The sequence below is a fragment of the Rutidosis leptorrhynchoides genome, chromosome 4 (assembly GCF_046630445.1).
Source record: "Rutidosis leptorrhynchoides isolate AG116_Rl617_1_P2 chromosome 4, CSIRO_AGI_Rlap_v1, whole genome shotgun sequence".
NCBI classification, from domain to species: Eukaryota; Viridiplantae; Streptophyta; class Magnoliopsida; order Asterales; family Asteraceae; genus Rutidosis; species Rutidosis leptorrhynchoides.
Genome location: NC_092336.1, coordinates 453,395,000 through 453,412,574, shown reverse-complemented (window position 1 = coordinate 453,412,574; position 17,575 = coordinate 453,395,000). Strand labels below are relative to the sequence as shown.

General features: G+C 33.6%; 1 protein-coding gene and 1 long non-coding RNA gene across 3 annotated transcripts; both read left to right on the top strand.

The window, feature by feature from the left end:
* The first annotated feature begins 9,600 nt into the window (after nt 1–9,600).
* On the top strand, nt 9,601–10,798 carry LOC139842183 (uncharacterized). Its single transcript, XM_071832354.1, has 2 exons — nt 9,601–9,874; nt 10,278–10,798. Exons 1-2 carry the CDS (start codon nt 9,601–9,603, stop codon nt 10,796–10,798), a joined length of 795 nt encoding a protein of 264 aa, XP_071688455.1.
* Nucleotides 10,799–13,202: 2,404 nt separating this feature from the next.
* Nucleotides 13,203–16,483, top strand: LOC139844410 (uncharacterized). Of its 2 annotated transcripts, XR_011757932.1 has the most exons (4): nt 13,203–13,462; nt 15,316–15,431; nt 15,750–16,069; nt 16,159–16,483. It is a non-coding gene; the product is annotated as an uncharacterized lncRNA (long non-coding RNA). The 2 variants fall into 2 exon arrangements; XR_011757931.1 differs by lacking the exon at nt 13,203–13,462 and having other exon boundaries at nt 13,477–15,431.
* The last annotated feature ends 1,092 nt before the right edge of the window (nt 16,484–17,575 follow it).

Sequence of the window (17,575 nt, the reverse complement as noted above, 5' to 3'; positions counted from 1 at the left end):
TGCTATTGGCCTACAAACCTTAATCAACCAAATTAAAAACTGTATACTTCGTATCTGCCTCTTCGCCCTCTCTCTTCCCCTCTCCCTTCACACTCTACCTTTTGGCCGGAGAATATGTCCTCAGGTCGCCTTAATAGAGAACGGCGGTACCACCAATTAATCGGTAACGATTTACTCTTCATAATGGTATAAAATTTATATAATTTTGGGTTCTATGCGAAAATCATCTACAACTCAGTTAGGGTTCATAATTTTCGTTCCTATTAATGTAAGGAAATCGAAACCGATAAAGTTGTTAATCTGCCAATGTATCACGATGGAGTAGCAGGTATCCGTTCATCTATCCAGGGATAATACGATTTAGGGTTACACGCTAAATAAGTTTCGTGTAACTTCCATCAACGGTTACGGTATAAATCGATCAATTATTCAATTCAAACAACCATTCATTCCATCTGTGATTTTAGGGTTTGTAATATGTTCAATTTACGTTACCTGATCAATTTGTTAGGGTTTGAGAAATGATTTTCACAAAAGTTGGATCCCGATCATGCTGGTGTAATTTGTTGATTCAAGCTTCATCATTTCATCCGTAAGTGTTGTTTGATTGGTTATTGGTCCTGTATATATTTGTTAAATTTGTGTAATTTCATTATGTATTTGTCATTTTTAGGAATTCCAATATACGTTTGTAGATTTTGTAGAATTTCGTTGGTTAAGATTGTGCTCTCATTGCGTTTCAATTTTAAAGGTTGATCATCAATTGCCCATTCCACTGAATTTAGTCTTCCAGTTGAAAGAAATTTGTACCCATTCACATACGCATTTGTCAAGAGGTGTAAAATAAATTAGGTGCTGTTAGAATTGTGGTTAATATTTAATTTTTTTACCTTTTTTTTCTATAATTTATAGTTAGGTGCTGTTAGAATTTAGGGTTTTTATTTTATTTGTTCAGTTACTTAGATTCGAATTGATGAATGATGTATTTATGGTTGTGAAGTTTGTCACTTTTTGATGATATTTAATTTATTTTAAGGTTATTATAAGTGGGATGTTGGTTGTACCTTCAAAAGGTGAGTACCATGTATGCACTTATGATCAGGTAAATGATTTTTCAATTTCAATTTATTTGATGCTTTTATTAGGATGTTGATCAGGTAAATCATTAGAATGTTGATGATGTTGCCATTTCTGAGACTTCAAATACGGTATAGGATCTTATGTATGTTTGTACGTTTGGATTTATGAATGGATGTTATTCACGGTGTTAGTACACTAACATTGTCACTTGGTGTTGTTTATATAAAAGGAAACTTGCTGCAGCATATGCCAACAAAAAACAATGTTTCCCTGAGGTACCATTCATATCAATTTCTCAACCATGTTGCCTTAATTTGGCTGCTTTTATGAAGATTTTGACTTTTAATTCAAACTATTTATGTATTAGGAGATTGAGAGGTCACAATCATATGAGGGTTTTGGAGTATGGGAAGATCAAGATGAATCTGTGCCAATGTTTTTGGAAGCATCGGAGACAATGTTGGATCATGGGGATATGCATATGGTAAGTATTTTTGATTTTCTCTTAATGCGTTTGATTGAAAATTAGTTTCAGATCATTAGTTTGACTTTTTATGAAATGGAGGATATCTTTAAGGAACCTATAATCGATATTGATGTTAATGATAATGAAATCATCTTGCAGTAGTTGAGTATGTTGAAGATCTTTATGCTTATTATAAAAGTATAGAGGTATGTGCTCTTTGATGTTTGACTTCTTGATGAAAAAAAGTCAAACATTGCATTGCATTACTTTTGACTTTTTATGAGAGTTTAATATATTAATGAAATGTATCTAATGCTTGAACTTTTTGCAGCAAGGTAGCTTGGTCTCGCCAGACTATATGGAACAACAATTTGACATTAATGAGAAGATGAGAGTTATACTAATAGATTGGCTCATTGAGGTAACGTTTTGGGCCAATCGATTTCTCATCGTTTATATCTAATCATACCCATGAGCAGTTTCTAATTCATTAACTATGACAACAATGCAATAGGTACACGCAATTGCATTATGGAAACTAACGTACGAAAAGATGTTGTATAGAGCCATAAAGGTGACATTTTTACCCAATTATTGCATTTGGTTTTGTTATTGTTAACATCTTAAATGTTAAATGGAGCAAGTAATAAATGTTTGTTCATCCTGCTAATGAAGTGTTGGTGACGAACGTGCCCTCGATCGGTATCAAAAGCCTGAGAATATTATTAGATCCACAATGAAGCTACTTCGAATAGCTATTGGGGAACAACATGTGTTCTCTTGGTTACAATTTCCATGTAAGCTGCTTTACCTCTCACTATTACATGTGTTACTTTATGTCATATTCTATAGTTTATGCTTCAAGTGCGATTTTCTGATGTTCTATTCTATTTATCTAATGCTCAATTTTACATTTTAAGCGAACTTTTTAGAACTCCTTTGGATTCTTTATAACAATATGCCAACATTTTTCCAACTGTTTATGGCTTTAGATATTCGTTACATGAATAATATCCCTCCATTTATGCAGTACGTTGGATTATGAGTTTTCTATTACAATATATTATTATACATGTTAGTATTGACCCAGCCCGATTGTATAGATGGGCTCCGTCAATTTGGGTTTAATTAGCGTTTCTTTAGGTCTTTGTATTCTTTATATAGTTGTCAATGAAATACATAATCCTCACGGGCTTACATTCTACTCTTTCTATTGTTATTAAGAGTCAAAATTATCATTATGGGTCAATATGCATAAATATTATGAACAATTGCATCGTTGATCAAAATATAAACCAACATAGTCATTATGGGTCAATATTTTCATTATGGATCAATATGCAAAATATAGAAGGTACTACTGAGTTATCTGCGATACTTGAGATTTATGCCCATTATGCTAGAAAATGGTTAAAAGATTTTACACAAAATTAGGATACTTGAGATGCCAGAAGCCCAAAAATTAATCATTTTAAAGCTACTCTTCGTACTAAAAGTTTTTTTTTTTTTTTTTTTTTTTTGAAAAGCAAGCACTAAAAGTATGTTTTTATGTTGGTAAATGTAGTAAGTTGGTCTGTTTCTATTGATTCTTGCTTTTACCCATGTAAATTGAGATTCGATGAAGATGATCAGGTATGACTATTTTTCTCAATGTTATTTGAAATATTATTAACATTACTAGATAGTTGTACTAATATGTAAAAATATACCTGAGTGACTTTGTAAATGTTTGGTGTGTTCAGTCTGTTTACGTTTAAACTAATTCTCATTTAATCCAGTTTACCATTTAGAAATAAAACATAACCTGGCTACTTATCCATCAGTTATTTATCAAATGGGTCAGTATTGCACCTTCAACTGAATCAATACGATTCTTTAGAATAAGGTCTTTAGACTACAGTTTTGAGATTAGCACTTGATTTGTAAAGTATTTCTAAACTGAGTCAACACACATCCTTATTAGACTACTAAAATATTTCGTCATTCAATTGGTATCAACAACAAATAATGTTGTACGAATAGAAACGATTAAAGAAAATTATTTTTTAGAGTTGCCGTGCAACGCACGGGCTCTTAAAATTTATTATATTTAATGTTTAACTTTTTTTTCTTCATTTTCTCAGTTAGTAATTACAACCTGTTTAATGTAGGTTGTATTTCCTTCTGAACGTCTTGGCATGGTGGCTTTCATGATCGCTCTAGAAAGCATCTTTAACAAGTAACCTTAGGACTATTTATGTTTACTGTCTAGATTAGATGTGTCAATTTTGACCCATTTACATATATGTGTTTTTGAACAATTCCATATTTTTTATGTTTGACTTTGAAGTGACATAACATTTTTACATATACAGTTTCTATGATTAAGAGTCGCCGTGCAACGTACGGGCTCTTAAAGGCTAGTATATAGTATAGATAGTGTGACGCCCCGTACAAAATCAATGTGTACGGATCATCAACAACATGATCTTTACAAGGTTAAACACTATATGCGGTTTAAAAACGGGTTTTGCATTCATGAAAAAGATAACTTCAAATGTTTTACAAAAGATAACGTGACATAAAAGTCATTACAAAACCATAAATCAAAATAGCATAAGTTACGAATGCAAAATATAAGTTCCATGATTGAGACATCTCTAAGTAATGCAGCGGAAGTCTAACAGCAGTCTAACAGAAGAGTCTAACAGCATTCTAACAGCAGAGTCTAACAGCATTCTAACAGCAGAGTCTAACAGCAGAAGCAACACGTCTAAGCACCTGAGAAAAACATGCTAAAAATGTCAACACGAATGTTGGTGAGCTATAGTTTTAATAGACAACAATATAAAGTAGACCACGAGATTTTGTTTCAAAACAGTATGAAAAGTATATGTATATCCGTGGACACTTGGTAACTAACTTAACGTAAATATAATATATCACCCCCTAAAAGTACACCTGACGAGTGCGTATGTCCTCAAAGTATTAAACACTCGTTAAATGCTAGCGCAACTAGCCCGAGTGGGGATGTCAAACCCTATGGATCCATATCTAAAATTCGCGTTCATGGTTAGGAAACCAATGATTAAACGTTACCGAGCTAAGGGGAAAGTTTATGCCGTTATATAACCCACACATAAGTAAAGTTTAAGTACTCATATTAAGTAAGTAAAACAAAAAAAAAACGCATGTATTCTCAGTCCCAAAAATAGTAAAAAGTAAAAAAGGGATGCTATAACTCACAGTGAATAAGCAGTAAAAGTCGATATGAAAGTGTGCAAGTAGTAAGTCGGTCCGAAAGGTCGTCAACCTAAGTCAATGGTTACTAGGTCAGTATGTTGTCCTCATAAGTTCTAATAGTGCATAAAATAAGTTTAAGTGTCATCATCATCATCATCAATCATCATCGAAAAAGCTAAGTAAGTTTAACAAGTATAGAGATCGAAACAATAGGCTGACTTTTATCAGCTGCTACGACCTCTACGTAAATCAAAAATATGCAAAATCAGTGGCTATGGCTCCGTATGGGAGTCCTCTACTTTCTGACCAATTTCTAGAACCAAACTAGTCTTCGTTTGACCGTGGTGATGGTTTAAGTGCGAGTAGGTCAGAATTTTCAGCACGACGTTACAAAGGTGTAGTGATTTTGAAAAGGCTATAAATCCTAAACCGTATCTCGGATTGAGGCGAGTCTTAAACGAAAAGTCATCTACTCGAACCGAAATATCTGGAAATCAACTTTTCCAGTAGCCCAGGTGCCTGATCAGACCTCAAAAACAGTAAGCAAGTGCTCCGGTGGGATTCTTGGTGCTTGATGCTCATCATGGTTCTCATCCTTGATGCTTGTAGCTTCAAGTGTAAAACTCAATGATGTGGTAGCATCACTTTGACCAAGATTCAACCTTCAACACAGAAGGTATTAAGACTAAGTAAAGATTCAACTCCCTTAAGAGAGTTGGAAGGATGATGAACCAAGGTTACATCATATCCTTAGTCTTAACACAAACACAAATTCTATCTACAACAAAAACTACAAACTTTTATTTAAATCAAACAAACATAAAATAGATCAAACAAAGTGATGGAACCCTAAGCTAGAGAGCTTGGGTCCTTTTCACACAAGTTATAAGATTACAAAGCTAGAAAGCTTGAATCTTTGGTGTCTTTGAAGATCTTGAAGCATAAAGCTTAGATCTACAAGTTATATGAAGACTACAAATACAAGTTTGAATCTTTTCAACAAAATAACAAGATTATAAGTAAGAAAACATATTTTTAACAAAAGTATGAAGATTCAAAGCTAAAAAGCTTGAATCTTGATTGTTATTGAAGATCCTTGAAGCATGAAGCTAGATCTTCAAGTTACATGAAGACTACAAACAAAAGTTTGAATCTTTTCAATAAAATACAAAGATTAAAAGCTAAAATGATCTAGATCTACAAAATAAGTGAAGATTCAAAGCTAGAAAGCTTGAATCTTCCATGTTCTTAAAGGATTCAAATCCATGTTTGAATCTACAAGATATAACAAGATCAAAAGCTAAAGAGCTTGATCCTCTAATGATGATGATGAACACGTGATGATGAGAAGAAGAAGAAGAAGAAGAAGAAGAAGAAGAAGAAGAAGAGAAGAAATTCAAAATACTTACAAGCCTTAGACTAGAGAGAAAACAATTGAACAAGTGTGTGTAAATTGTGAATGGAATCAAGTGTGAATGGTGAGAAAATGGCTTAGTATTTATAGGAGGTGAGGGTGTGTTAGGGTGGTGGTGGCCGTAGGTTTAGTGGGGGGCAAGGGGGGACACCTTTTTGCTTTATGGTTAGTGGTGGTCTAAAGTTGGTGCTTATATTAGAATCCCATGCAACATTAAGGATAATGCTTGACAAAAATGCTAGCATGTTCCCTCTAATAAATGGGCATTTGTCTTACATATAAATGGGTCGCTAGTTACTTATAATTGAGCTAATTAAATAGTCCACTAACTAGAGTAGGGTGGGCTAAGGTCCAACAAGGTAGAAAGTCCAACAAGACTAACTAGTGTGTTCTAGTAAGTTACTAATCTTAATTAAGCATCCAAAAACCCAAGTAATTATTATTATAAAATAATAATTAGTATTTTGTAGTCATAATATTATGACCAAGTTAAACGATTACCGACAAACATAGCTCGTTCAAAACGTTAAGTGACACTAATGGTCGTAAAAGCTCACGGGGATTAAGTTAAGTAACCTACGTACTTAAAGACACGTTCTAGCATATAAACGAAAGTAATCAACATGTAATAATATCTCAGAGTATAATATAGCATAGTACGCACAAACACGCAGTTACAGGAAAGCACAAAGCACAAAAGCAAGTAGAAAAAGTCGGGTCGTTACAGATAGATAGATGTGTGCCTTTTGTTTCTCAACTCAAAGCACAAGACAAACTGTTTTTGAGTATTTTTTTTCCTTAAAAATTGCCAAACCCAAAAGAGATCTATATATATTAAGTTTATAAACCGAACTTGTAAGAAGGTGGAACAAAAAACTCGAACAATTTGATTTCCAAATATAGTTTGTACGTAACATAGAAGCAACCCAATTCCATATAATTATAATTAATTAATATTTATTAAGTACACAATTAATTAATTAATTAATTCATAATTAAGTATTTTAACTTATTTGGTTACTTGAGTAATATATATACATCATATATATTTTATTTGACGTCTAGGTGTATATATGTGTGACTCCGAAGGCTCAATTGAATTTAACCATTTAGTTATATATTGTACCTTGCACATTAATCCTACAAAACCTAGTATTAGAACAGAAATTATAACAGAATTGTCTCAAAAAATATTTTTAGGTTGTTTTTAGTAAGCGCTGTTAATCTCTAGCCGGATTAAAAAAATGGTCACGTTATAACCAGGGTAGGCTATGTGTATAGCAAAAAAGAACTTTATTTGTTTTACTAGTTTAATCTTTTATGTATGTAATGGATGCAGATGCTTAATATCATAAACCTTTATAAATATCATCCCTAATTCAGACACGTGGCAGTACCTTATTCCTCCTCACATAATTTAATTTTATCCTAATTTGTAATTAAAAAAATCCCTAATTTCCTACATCTGACGCGTGTCCCTAATTTCCTAACATCCTCAATATTTCACAGATCAGTTATCATCCATCATTATACATCATTTGATTTTCATCAACGATTCATCTTTAATTAGGGTTTCAAATGTAATACCCAATCAGAATCGACTAACGGCGTATTAACTCTGGCCCCATAGTGGTCACGCCCTCTATATGAGACGTTTTCGAAAAGCATTCGCATTAAAATTTAGTAAACGTGGTCATTAAATAAAATATACTTCAAAAAGGTTTAATAGAAATGACCAAATGTAAATAATTCAAACATCATTTAAACAAATAAAAAGACCTCATAATGCGAATGTATATTATTCATGAGAAAAGTAGTGAACAATGTTGGACTCCACTCCAGTGTATGGAATAAGCAATCATAATAACCTCAACTAGCGGAAGTAATACCTCTAAGGACCTGAGATAAAAACATGCGAAAAGTCAACAAAATTGTTGAGTGAATCTACATATTTAGAAAATCATTTATCATAAGTTAGGCCACGAGATTTCTTTGAAAGCATCGTAAAAATTATACACTTATCATGAGCACTTGATTATAAGACTTTAACCTGCGGATAGCTCATTCGCTACACGTCTTTCGTTTACCCTTTCTAAGCATACACCGATCAAGTGTACAAGTTACAACTAAATAAGCACCCCTGTGTGCTAGGGCGAGGTTTGTCAAACCTAACGGTACCGTCCCTATAAGTCGAGCTTACGTAAAGTAATTAATATAATCAAGCTAAGGGATTTATGATCTGAACTCATATGTATATCGTTTAGTTACTCGTGCCTAATATGTAAAACATTTGAAATAGAATGTATCTCATCCCATGTAAAAAGTAGTAGGGACTGTAGACTCACCTTTGAAAAGCACAGTAACAGCTTAGTAAAACAGTACGGTAGCCGGACGATCACAATCGTAAAACGCAACCTAATTAATTAGATTACCTTAAGTAAATACATAAGTCACACTATGTCAACCCATAGTGTACGCGTAGTCCTAGTGCTCAGACTGACTCAACATGTAAGCAAAAGTCAACTAGTCCAAGCAAGTCAACCAAAGTCAAACCAAAAGTCAAACTTGGTCAAAGTGGTCAACTAAAGTCAAGCATATCAGTAGGTCATGCAACCTTAGTCAACATGTCAATCCTAAGTCAACTAACATGTTTTAGCTCACAGTTTGCCAAGTACACGTTCACAGTCGTTTATCGTATAGCATAAAATCGATGCACACCTTGCAAAAAACGAACATAGTTCCTAACACATAAGTCATGGTAATATGGAAAACTCCAGATCATAACTAGACTCATAAACGTTTCCAAAAATCCTAGCCATGACCTCATACGATATCTGTCGTGTTTCAGATAAGGTTCAGATAAGGTTTACCAAATCAATTTCTGCTCGCGCAACAGTTTTAGAAAAATTCTCATTTAATCTAGAAAATAGCAATTAATGAACGGCCAATTGGAGATGACTCTAGACACTCCAATTTTCAATAGTAAAATAACCAAACAAATTCATGTAGCCATTTTGTACAGTTTTTCATATCTCTACAGACCTTCTGTTTTGGACAACATTTAGACATGTCATTTGGTGATGCATATAAGGCTAATTGTATCGGGGAGAGGTGACGGTGTCACCTTGCACACGTGGCATACAAGAAACGCCGGACCAGCCATATCGCGGCGTTAGTCGGTCGTTTCACCGGCGTCAGTCGGGAAGAGACGGGTGAGGTGCCGGATGTCACTTACACGTGGCAGTTTGTGGTTGGCTCTTTTTTTTTACCGTTACAGATAAAAAAAAATTGTTTGATTTTTTTACTTTTCATTTTTTATATATATGTATATGAATTTGTAATTTTTACACACACTCTTCCATTTCCTTCTTATTTTCTTATCAAATTACATACAATCTACATTTTTAATTTGTTCCAAATGGATAAAACTTTCAAAATGTTAGAGTTTCTTGTGGATGATTCGGATGACGAAAAGATTGTTAGTTTTGTTAATAGACTGACGCAAAAAGAAGACGATGGAGCGGCAAGTAGTTCTCGGGTCCCTCGATCCCGGATTTATATTGCTAGGGATCGAGAAGATGCGGCTATAAGGTTATACAATGATTATTTTGCAGAGTCACCGGTGTTTCCCGACAAATATTTTAAACGACGTTTTCGAATGAGTCGTGAGTTATTTCTTCGAATTGTTGAAGGTATATTTAATTTTAATAGCGCAGTTATTCCTGACTATTTTATTTATTTCTGGGAACGGCCCGATGCAACGGGCCGTCAAAGTTTGACAATTCTCTAAAAGTGCACAGCGGCCATACGTAAATGGCGTGTGGAACAACTCCTGATTTGTTTGATGAATATATAAAAATTGGGAAGAAAACGGCTGATTTGTGTCTTGAAAATTTTTGTTAATGCGTATTTCATTTGTTTGCTAGACAGTATTTGTGAAAACCAACTGCCGAAGATATTGCTAGACTTTATAAATTTCATGCACAAAAACATGGTTTACCGGGTATGTTAGGTAGTATCGATTGTATGCATTGAGAGTGGAAGAATTGTCCTGTTTCTTGGCAAGGACAATACACAAGAGGTGATCTATGGCAGGTTCGAACAACGACATTAACGTTTTGAATTTTTCTCCATTGTTTAACACTATAAAAGAAGGAACAGCTCCACCTTCACCCTTTGAAGTAAACGGTCGTCGCTACGAAAGAGGGTATTACTTAGGTGATGGTATATACCCAGAATGGGCTATGTTGGTAAAAGCGCCTCATAATCCAACTGACGAACCTCGTAAAAAATTTAAAAGGTTTCAAGAAAGTGCAAGAAAAGATATTGAGCGTGCATTTGGAGTATTACAGGGTAGATTTTTAATGCTAAAAACTCCGGCGAGATCTATAGACTTCAACAAAATTAGAAGACATATGTATGCTTGTGTTGTTCTACATAACATGATTCAAGAAAATAACGGTTTTGTTATTGGATGGCGAGAAGAAAGAATGATAAAAAGGAACCCACCAAAACGTTTAGAATGGAATTTGAGGGATCGAGATGCAAGGATTAAGGAAATAAGAGATAAACAAGTTCACAAACAGTTGGAGTCAGATTTAACCGAGCACGTTTGAAACTTATCACCTTACTTTCGTAATGCTAATGATGCGTAGTTTGTTATGTATTATCAAGTTTCGTTTAGGAATTTTAAAATTATGTAATGTTTTGTTTTAGTAATTTAAATTAATGTTCTATATGTTTATTTATATTTATGAATTGTTCTCTATTTCAAATATATAGCCGTTTATTTCATTAATTCCTAAACGATTACATTATTTTCTTAAAAAAAAAGAACAAGATACTTTCCTAAAAACGATTACTTTAATTCCTAACGGATATTTTCAACAAACACATTCATCAATGTTGAAATTCGCGAATATCGTATTGCTGAAACGGAGGAGATTCAGGTACAACTTCATCTTCACTTGCCGAAAGGGAGTAGCTTTCATCAATCCATTCGGTGTAAAGCGTAATTGGTTGGTTGCGTATCAAGGCTCGCCCAATCGCACCAAACCAATCGTGATCTTCTTCTAGTAGCGAGGCAGGAGCGTTGGGTTTTTTGAAAAACCATATTTGTTTAGTGCGGTAGATTATGTCTCGCTGGAGCAACTCAAGCAACGACATATAATTTGGACACTTACGAACATCCATGTAATAATCTCGTGTTGCATACAGGGTATAATTCATCAATTCTCGATCAAATTCACCTTCGTAATGAACTTTAACAACAAGATTCAACAGACTCATTTCAAAGTGTGTGTTTTACGATTTGAGAGATTTAAAAGAGATGAAGTGTGTGTTATGATTTGAGAAGAGTGGTTGTATATATAGAGGTAAAAACTAGCCGTTTTTTTTGAAGAAAAAAAAGAGGGTTAAATATAGCCGTTATAATTTAAAAATATATTTAAAATAAATAAATAAAATAGAAAAATAAAAATAAAATGTCACATCAGCTTTCCACTCAAAGTGACACCAACAAAGAAAAGCCACCACTACTCCACTCAAAAAAGAAACACGTCCTAGTCATCCAAAAAGTGCAAAAAGGCAAGTGACACCACAAGAAACGCCTAGTACCAATACAAGTGGTCTAAAACATAGCAAACAATGTTTTCAAGAGCTATCATACAATTGAAATATGCTCATGAACATCTAAATGACAATATTTCAGAAGATCAAAGTCTCAAATAATTTATAGTTCATGTGATGTCATTTAGTGTACATATGAAAACAGTTTCCGAACAATACAAGTCACCATTTTTCGTTTAATCATACCAAGCGCTATACATAACCTTTTAACATGATTCTTAAGTCTAACTTGAGTGATTTTTAACAAGGAATCCAGTGGTTAGCAATTCAATGACTCATTCGTAAAGCATAAACACCAGAAAATTCGTATTGCATGCAAAACCCTAGCAAAAACTTCAATCAATCATAACTAGCGCATCCGGTAACGAAATCATGCAATTCCAAAGTCCAAATTTATTAATTTTTCGAGATCTATCCATCTAGATACATTATATTAATAGTAAATAAACTCATCTCATCAGATTCATAGAAAATCAATTCGTGGTTCACTCAAAACACATCAATCCCGCAAAATAACAACTAACATCGTATGCAAACACAATCAATTGAGCACTAGACCATTCTACATTATATAATTGATCAAAATCAGATCTAAAAAGATTAGGGTTAGTGGTTTTATACCTTTAAAACACAAATTGCAAGTAGATACGTGTAGAGGATGAAGAGAGCAACAACTTTAATGCACGACACTTGTTCTGATTTTGATTGATGATGGTGGCTATGGTGGTGGTGAAGTCGATGGCCAAAAGATATGGAGAAGGAGGAGTGTCGACTAGGGTGTGTGGGGAATGAGAAGTTCTAGCTTAATCTTTGCTAATATATCCAATTAGGGCCTCAACTAAACACCACTAGTGATCTAATAAACAATTTTAGGTCTAATAAGGGGGTGGGGGAGTATTCGGCCGAATGGCTCACTAGGGGTGCTCCCGGGCTTGTTTTGCTTATTAACTTGTACGCGCGTTGTCCGTTTCGAGTGCCGTTAGCCGTACCGGGTCCCCGGAACATTAACCGGTCGTTGAAACGCAATCCACGGGGTTTAATTCATTAAATAAATAATAAATTAAATAAGTTTTTCATAAAGTTAATAATTATTAAAAATAATTATTTAGTCAAGTTTCTGAGTTCCATAAACTGAAAGTCTTTCTATGCGATTATCGTAATCGTGTCGTTTTCTAAGTATTTCATTATCCGAAATAAGTTCATCAATTAATATAAACATATTAATTCAAGTAATCTACTAGGATCATATATGCATTTAAATCAATTAAACACATAAAATCATACGTAATCACCGTTAAATATTTAACAGACAAGTAACGATAGTAATGGGAAAAGTAGGGTTTTTACATCAAACTTTGTGTACCATGAATAATCACGATCGTCATTTGATTTTCATCAACGATTCATTTGAGTTTCTGAAAACGCGCCTCTCTATCAATAGTAAAAACCCTAGAATAACCACGTTCACTATCTCCGTCGATTATCTCTTCGATGGTGACTGTAATTCGGTGATCCACCTATTAGTTTGTTTGATAATCGATTGTTGCAGGAATCAATTCGATGGTCAATTGAAAATTCCTCAATCAATCAGTCAATCGTTGCGAGAATTATTTTAGGCGGCTTTGATTAAGCTTTACCGCATTAAAAAATGGGTAAGTTTGAATTTCTATTTGTTTCATTCTAATTAGGGTTCGACGTCAATTGAAAACTAATTCATATTTTTGGTCGAACGCGAACGCTTACGTACTCCAGTAATGATTTTATTACTTCAGTTGGTTCGTTGGTATAATTGTTTGGTTTTTAATTGTTAATGATATGCACCAGGTGGTTATTTTGATGCCAATCACCAATAAAGCCTTCTATAACGCTTTTACCTAATTTGATGTCAATGGAAAATAAGGCCTTTTATAAGTTTTTACCTGGATGAAAGATCAAGTGGAGTGTGACTCATTACCCAAACAAACCCATTTTGCCACCTTGGTTTTTACCTGCTTTTTAATGATTAAGATTAATGATATACTGTTTAGTCTCATTATGTGGAGTGTGACTCATTACCCAAACAAACTCATTTTGCCACCTTGGTTTTTATCATCCCTTTTTTTCGTTTTCCACCGTGACTATTTTATAGTTTGTTATTTATTTTTTATTTTTTTGAACAACGATTGGGATCACCCGAGAGGACTAAATCACCTGTTGCGATCATCTCCCGTTTCGACTATACCGATGCAGCGATAATAACCCCGCCCCCATCGCTGCCGGGGAGGAAACTTTGAAACCGATCCAAGGGCACGACCAAGTAAATCCCCTGCCCCTTTACCCCCCAAACAATATGGGAAAGGTGCCATGGGTGGATACTTCATGGCAGAGATGAAATTGTGTTTTAATATGTAGCCAACGGGGGTCGAACTCCTGACCTCCCCTAAAGGAGGCAAGCCACCAACTGCTGGACCACATCACAACTTCTATTGTTTGTTATTGATTTCATGTTGTTTATGGTTTCCAGATTCGAGGTTGTATTTCTCTAGTTCTAAAATTTAAAATAAATATCAAGTATTGAGCATGTGCTTAGCTTTTGTATATTAATCATCATTGATATTTGATTATATAATATAATATAGGGCTAATTAACTGCATGGTTTGATTACAGGTCAATTTCTTCAGAGGTTAGTTAACTTAGTTTCGTTTTTATGCTGAGAAAAAGAACAAATAATTGGATTCATACCACTTTTTGTAATGTGATTTCTATACTTTATGTGAATAAATTTGACCAATTTATAAGTGCAAGAAAAAAAATCATGTTTACAGATCAGTTTATGATTTTTAGACACTGAAAACACATCATTACAATCATTCCATATAATGTTTGAATTTTCGGTGAACATTCAACATCAATAACAATCATGATTGCTATTAAGCATTGACATTTTTTGTTACCTGTTTTTTAAAAGTTTCGTACACCTGAGTAATTCTTTATGCAGGTAATACACTCCTACAATTATGTTGGTTGTGTATTGTGTATGTTGTATGTTGTATAGTGTACGCTGATCATATTCAATAAGACTTGACGTTTAATGTTAACATGATTACATACAGAAATGCGGTATGAAATCACTTCATAATCTTTGTTGATGTTAATGTCATACTTTTTAATGTTTCATGTGTACGAGTTACTTAGAAATGTTTTTTTTATGCAACTTTAATGTTACAAGTCAAATTTTTTTGGGTTATGCACCTTTACAGTGTCACCTTTCTTAACATTATGATTCATAGAAGGATGTTGTTCCGAGTTGTTTTGATGGTTCAACAAATTTTGAGTTTCTTTTGTATCACAAATTTCAATTAAGGATTCTTGATGTTGGTCAAATCTAAAAACGAAGATAACTATATGCGTGTTATTCAAATTTTAAACTATCTGTCAACACGTTATTCTACTATAAATAAAGAGTTCATCTTCAAATTTTAAACTATCGTTTAGTCGACCGGATGTTTTAATTTTTGAATGCAGGGTTGCAGAATTTGGAATTACTCAGCGAGTACTCGGTTTTTGCAACTTGGCGAGTAATCGGTCAAACTTGGTCATCGGTCAAAATCGGCCAAAACGCGGGATTACTCAGAAAATCGGTCAGAACTCAGCTTTGGGTCACATCTTTTCTGAGCTGATATTTGGGATGATTTTATGCTTTTAGTAATTTCCGAAGTAATAAATTTAAAAATTATGATTAATTCTTTCAAAAATTGTTGCTCATAAAATGTTGATTTTGTGTTTCACGGTCAAACGCAAGGTTGAGGTAATAATAAAATTATGGAAAGTTCAACTAATTGATTCAAAGGTTGTTGATATAGATTTTGTATGCTCTCATGGGTTGTTTTTGCTATCGTTATAGTTCTATTTTTATTGTTTGCTTATTTATAATTCTTCATTTTTGGGTGTTATTGTAGGTGTAACTAAGTATTATGGGGATCTCGGTAATTGTGACCGCGTTTGCAGCCACTGTTCGGCAATTTTTTTGGTTCGATGAACGGATTAAGGCTTATTCTGGTGATCATTGACTACGTTATCAGAAGTGTTGTGAAGATGGGCGGGTCAGTTTACACATTGAGAATGAAGTGCCAGTAGTATTTAAGGATATGTTACAGTCTAAGCATTTTTTGAGTAATATACGGGCATAAAACCAAATGTTTAGTATGCCATCTTATAGTGCGAAAATTTACGGATAGACACGCCAACAGCATATTGTTGTATACTGGAAGATTACTATGTAAGTTTGTACACGAATATGGATAAATAAACTAGCTTCTTAATTATGTTAATCGTCGTAGCTCACATGATACTAACCTTTTTAAACAGGTAAAGGCAGAACTATCTGGAACGCTAGGGAACATACTACAATCTGAATCCGGGCACCAAAGCGTATCATCTTTCGATAAACAAGTAAGTCAAAAGTGTACACCAACATATAGTTGGAAAAAGTCAACTTTTTAACTTTTCTTTGAAGGGCATAAAGCCTTAAATAGTTCTTTTAATGGTTATTAGCTGACGATTGTCTATATTAAAGTATGAACTGTTAATGATAATGATGGTATTTAGTTTGTAGATTTTAAGCTTCTTTAGCAATTGGGTTTACATATAAATATATAATGTTGACTTTGGGTCAAAGTTGTTAATGTATTGTTTAAAGGTGCTAACTTTGAGCTCAAAAAGATGCAATTATCAAGAAATTGTGGAAGAAACTTCCTATATATTTTCTTAGAGAGATACAGTCTTGAAACACTCTGGTACTATTGTTCAAAACGAAGTATGTTAGCATAGTAGACCAATGGGTGATTTTGTAGAGTTTAAAAGAATGCTTATAATATTTGTATAAATTGTATTTGATGTTATTTAAATATTGTTTAGTATATGACAATTAATGAAATCTGAAAAGTGTAACTCCATTTATCTATAATGTTTGGGTATTATAATTTATTTAAAATGCTTGGTCGTTAAATAATATTGTTACAGGTATCGAGCACGTTTCGCCGAGATTGCATTTGTTGTGATCAACTTGGTTAAGTACATAGACATCGAACTCGAAAAGAAACGGACTTGGTTGTTTCACTTGGAAATGGGTTAGGTGGTACGGAGTGTACACCCATCTAGTGAGAGACTTCCCGGACCCAAAAGTGGTTTCGTAAATGTTTTAACTTTATTGACATTTACATAATTGATATTTAATGGCATAAGATTAATCTTGTGATTAATAAAGTAACCTAATTTGCTTAAGATTATTTAATGTGTGGGTTAATGACAATTACAACTTAATCTTTAATGTAAAGTGATTAAGTGTCGTTAACGCCATAATAAGTTAGTCTTGAGGTTTATTGTCATTAAGGATTGTGGTTTAATTCCATAATGAATAATGAATGTCAAGTAATTAACCATCTTACTGACATAGAAATTCAATCGCTTCGAATAATTATGAAAAATCGTAATGAGTGTTTAATTGGCCATTAAGTCTCATAATGTATTTCATACTCTTGGGTGCCTATATAAGGAAAAGAATTTTCATGAGAAAGAATAAGATAGACACAAAATACTCTCTTGGAAAAGGTTCTTGTTTTCTGCCAAAATCAAGAACATCATCTCTGTCTTATCCCAAAGTGATACTTGTGTAACCCAGGCAATAAGGGTCGAATAATTACTTTCGAAAAGTGATTACACGATTCAGTGATATATCCGGTCATCGATTATTTTACCATACACAAAAGTTTTTAATATCTCCAAC

What these genes read in the sequence shown, in the direction of transcription:
- LOC139842183 (XM_071832354.1), top strand. Translation starts at nt 9,601, where the DNA reads ATGGATAAAACTTTCAAAATGTTAGAGTTTCTTGTGGATGATTCGGAT. An exon ending in ATTTCTTCGAATTGTTGAAG is followed by an intron (nt 9,875 to 10,277) that starts GTATATTTAATT and finishes GATCTATGGCAG; the next exon opens with GTTCGAACAACGACATTAAC.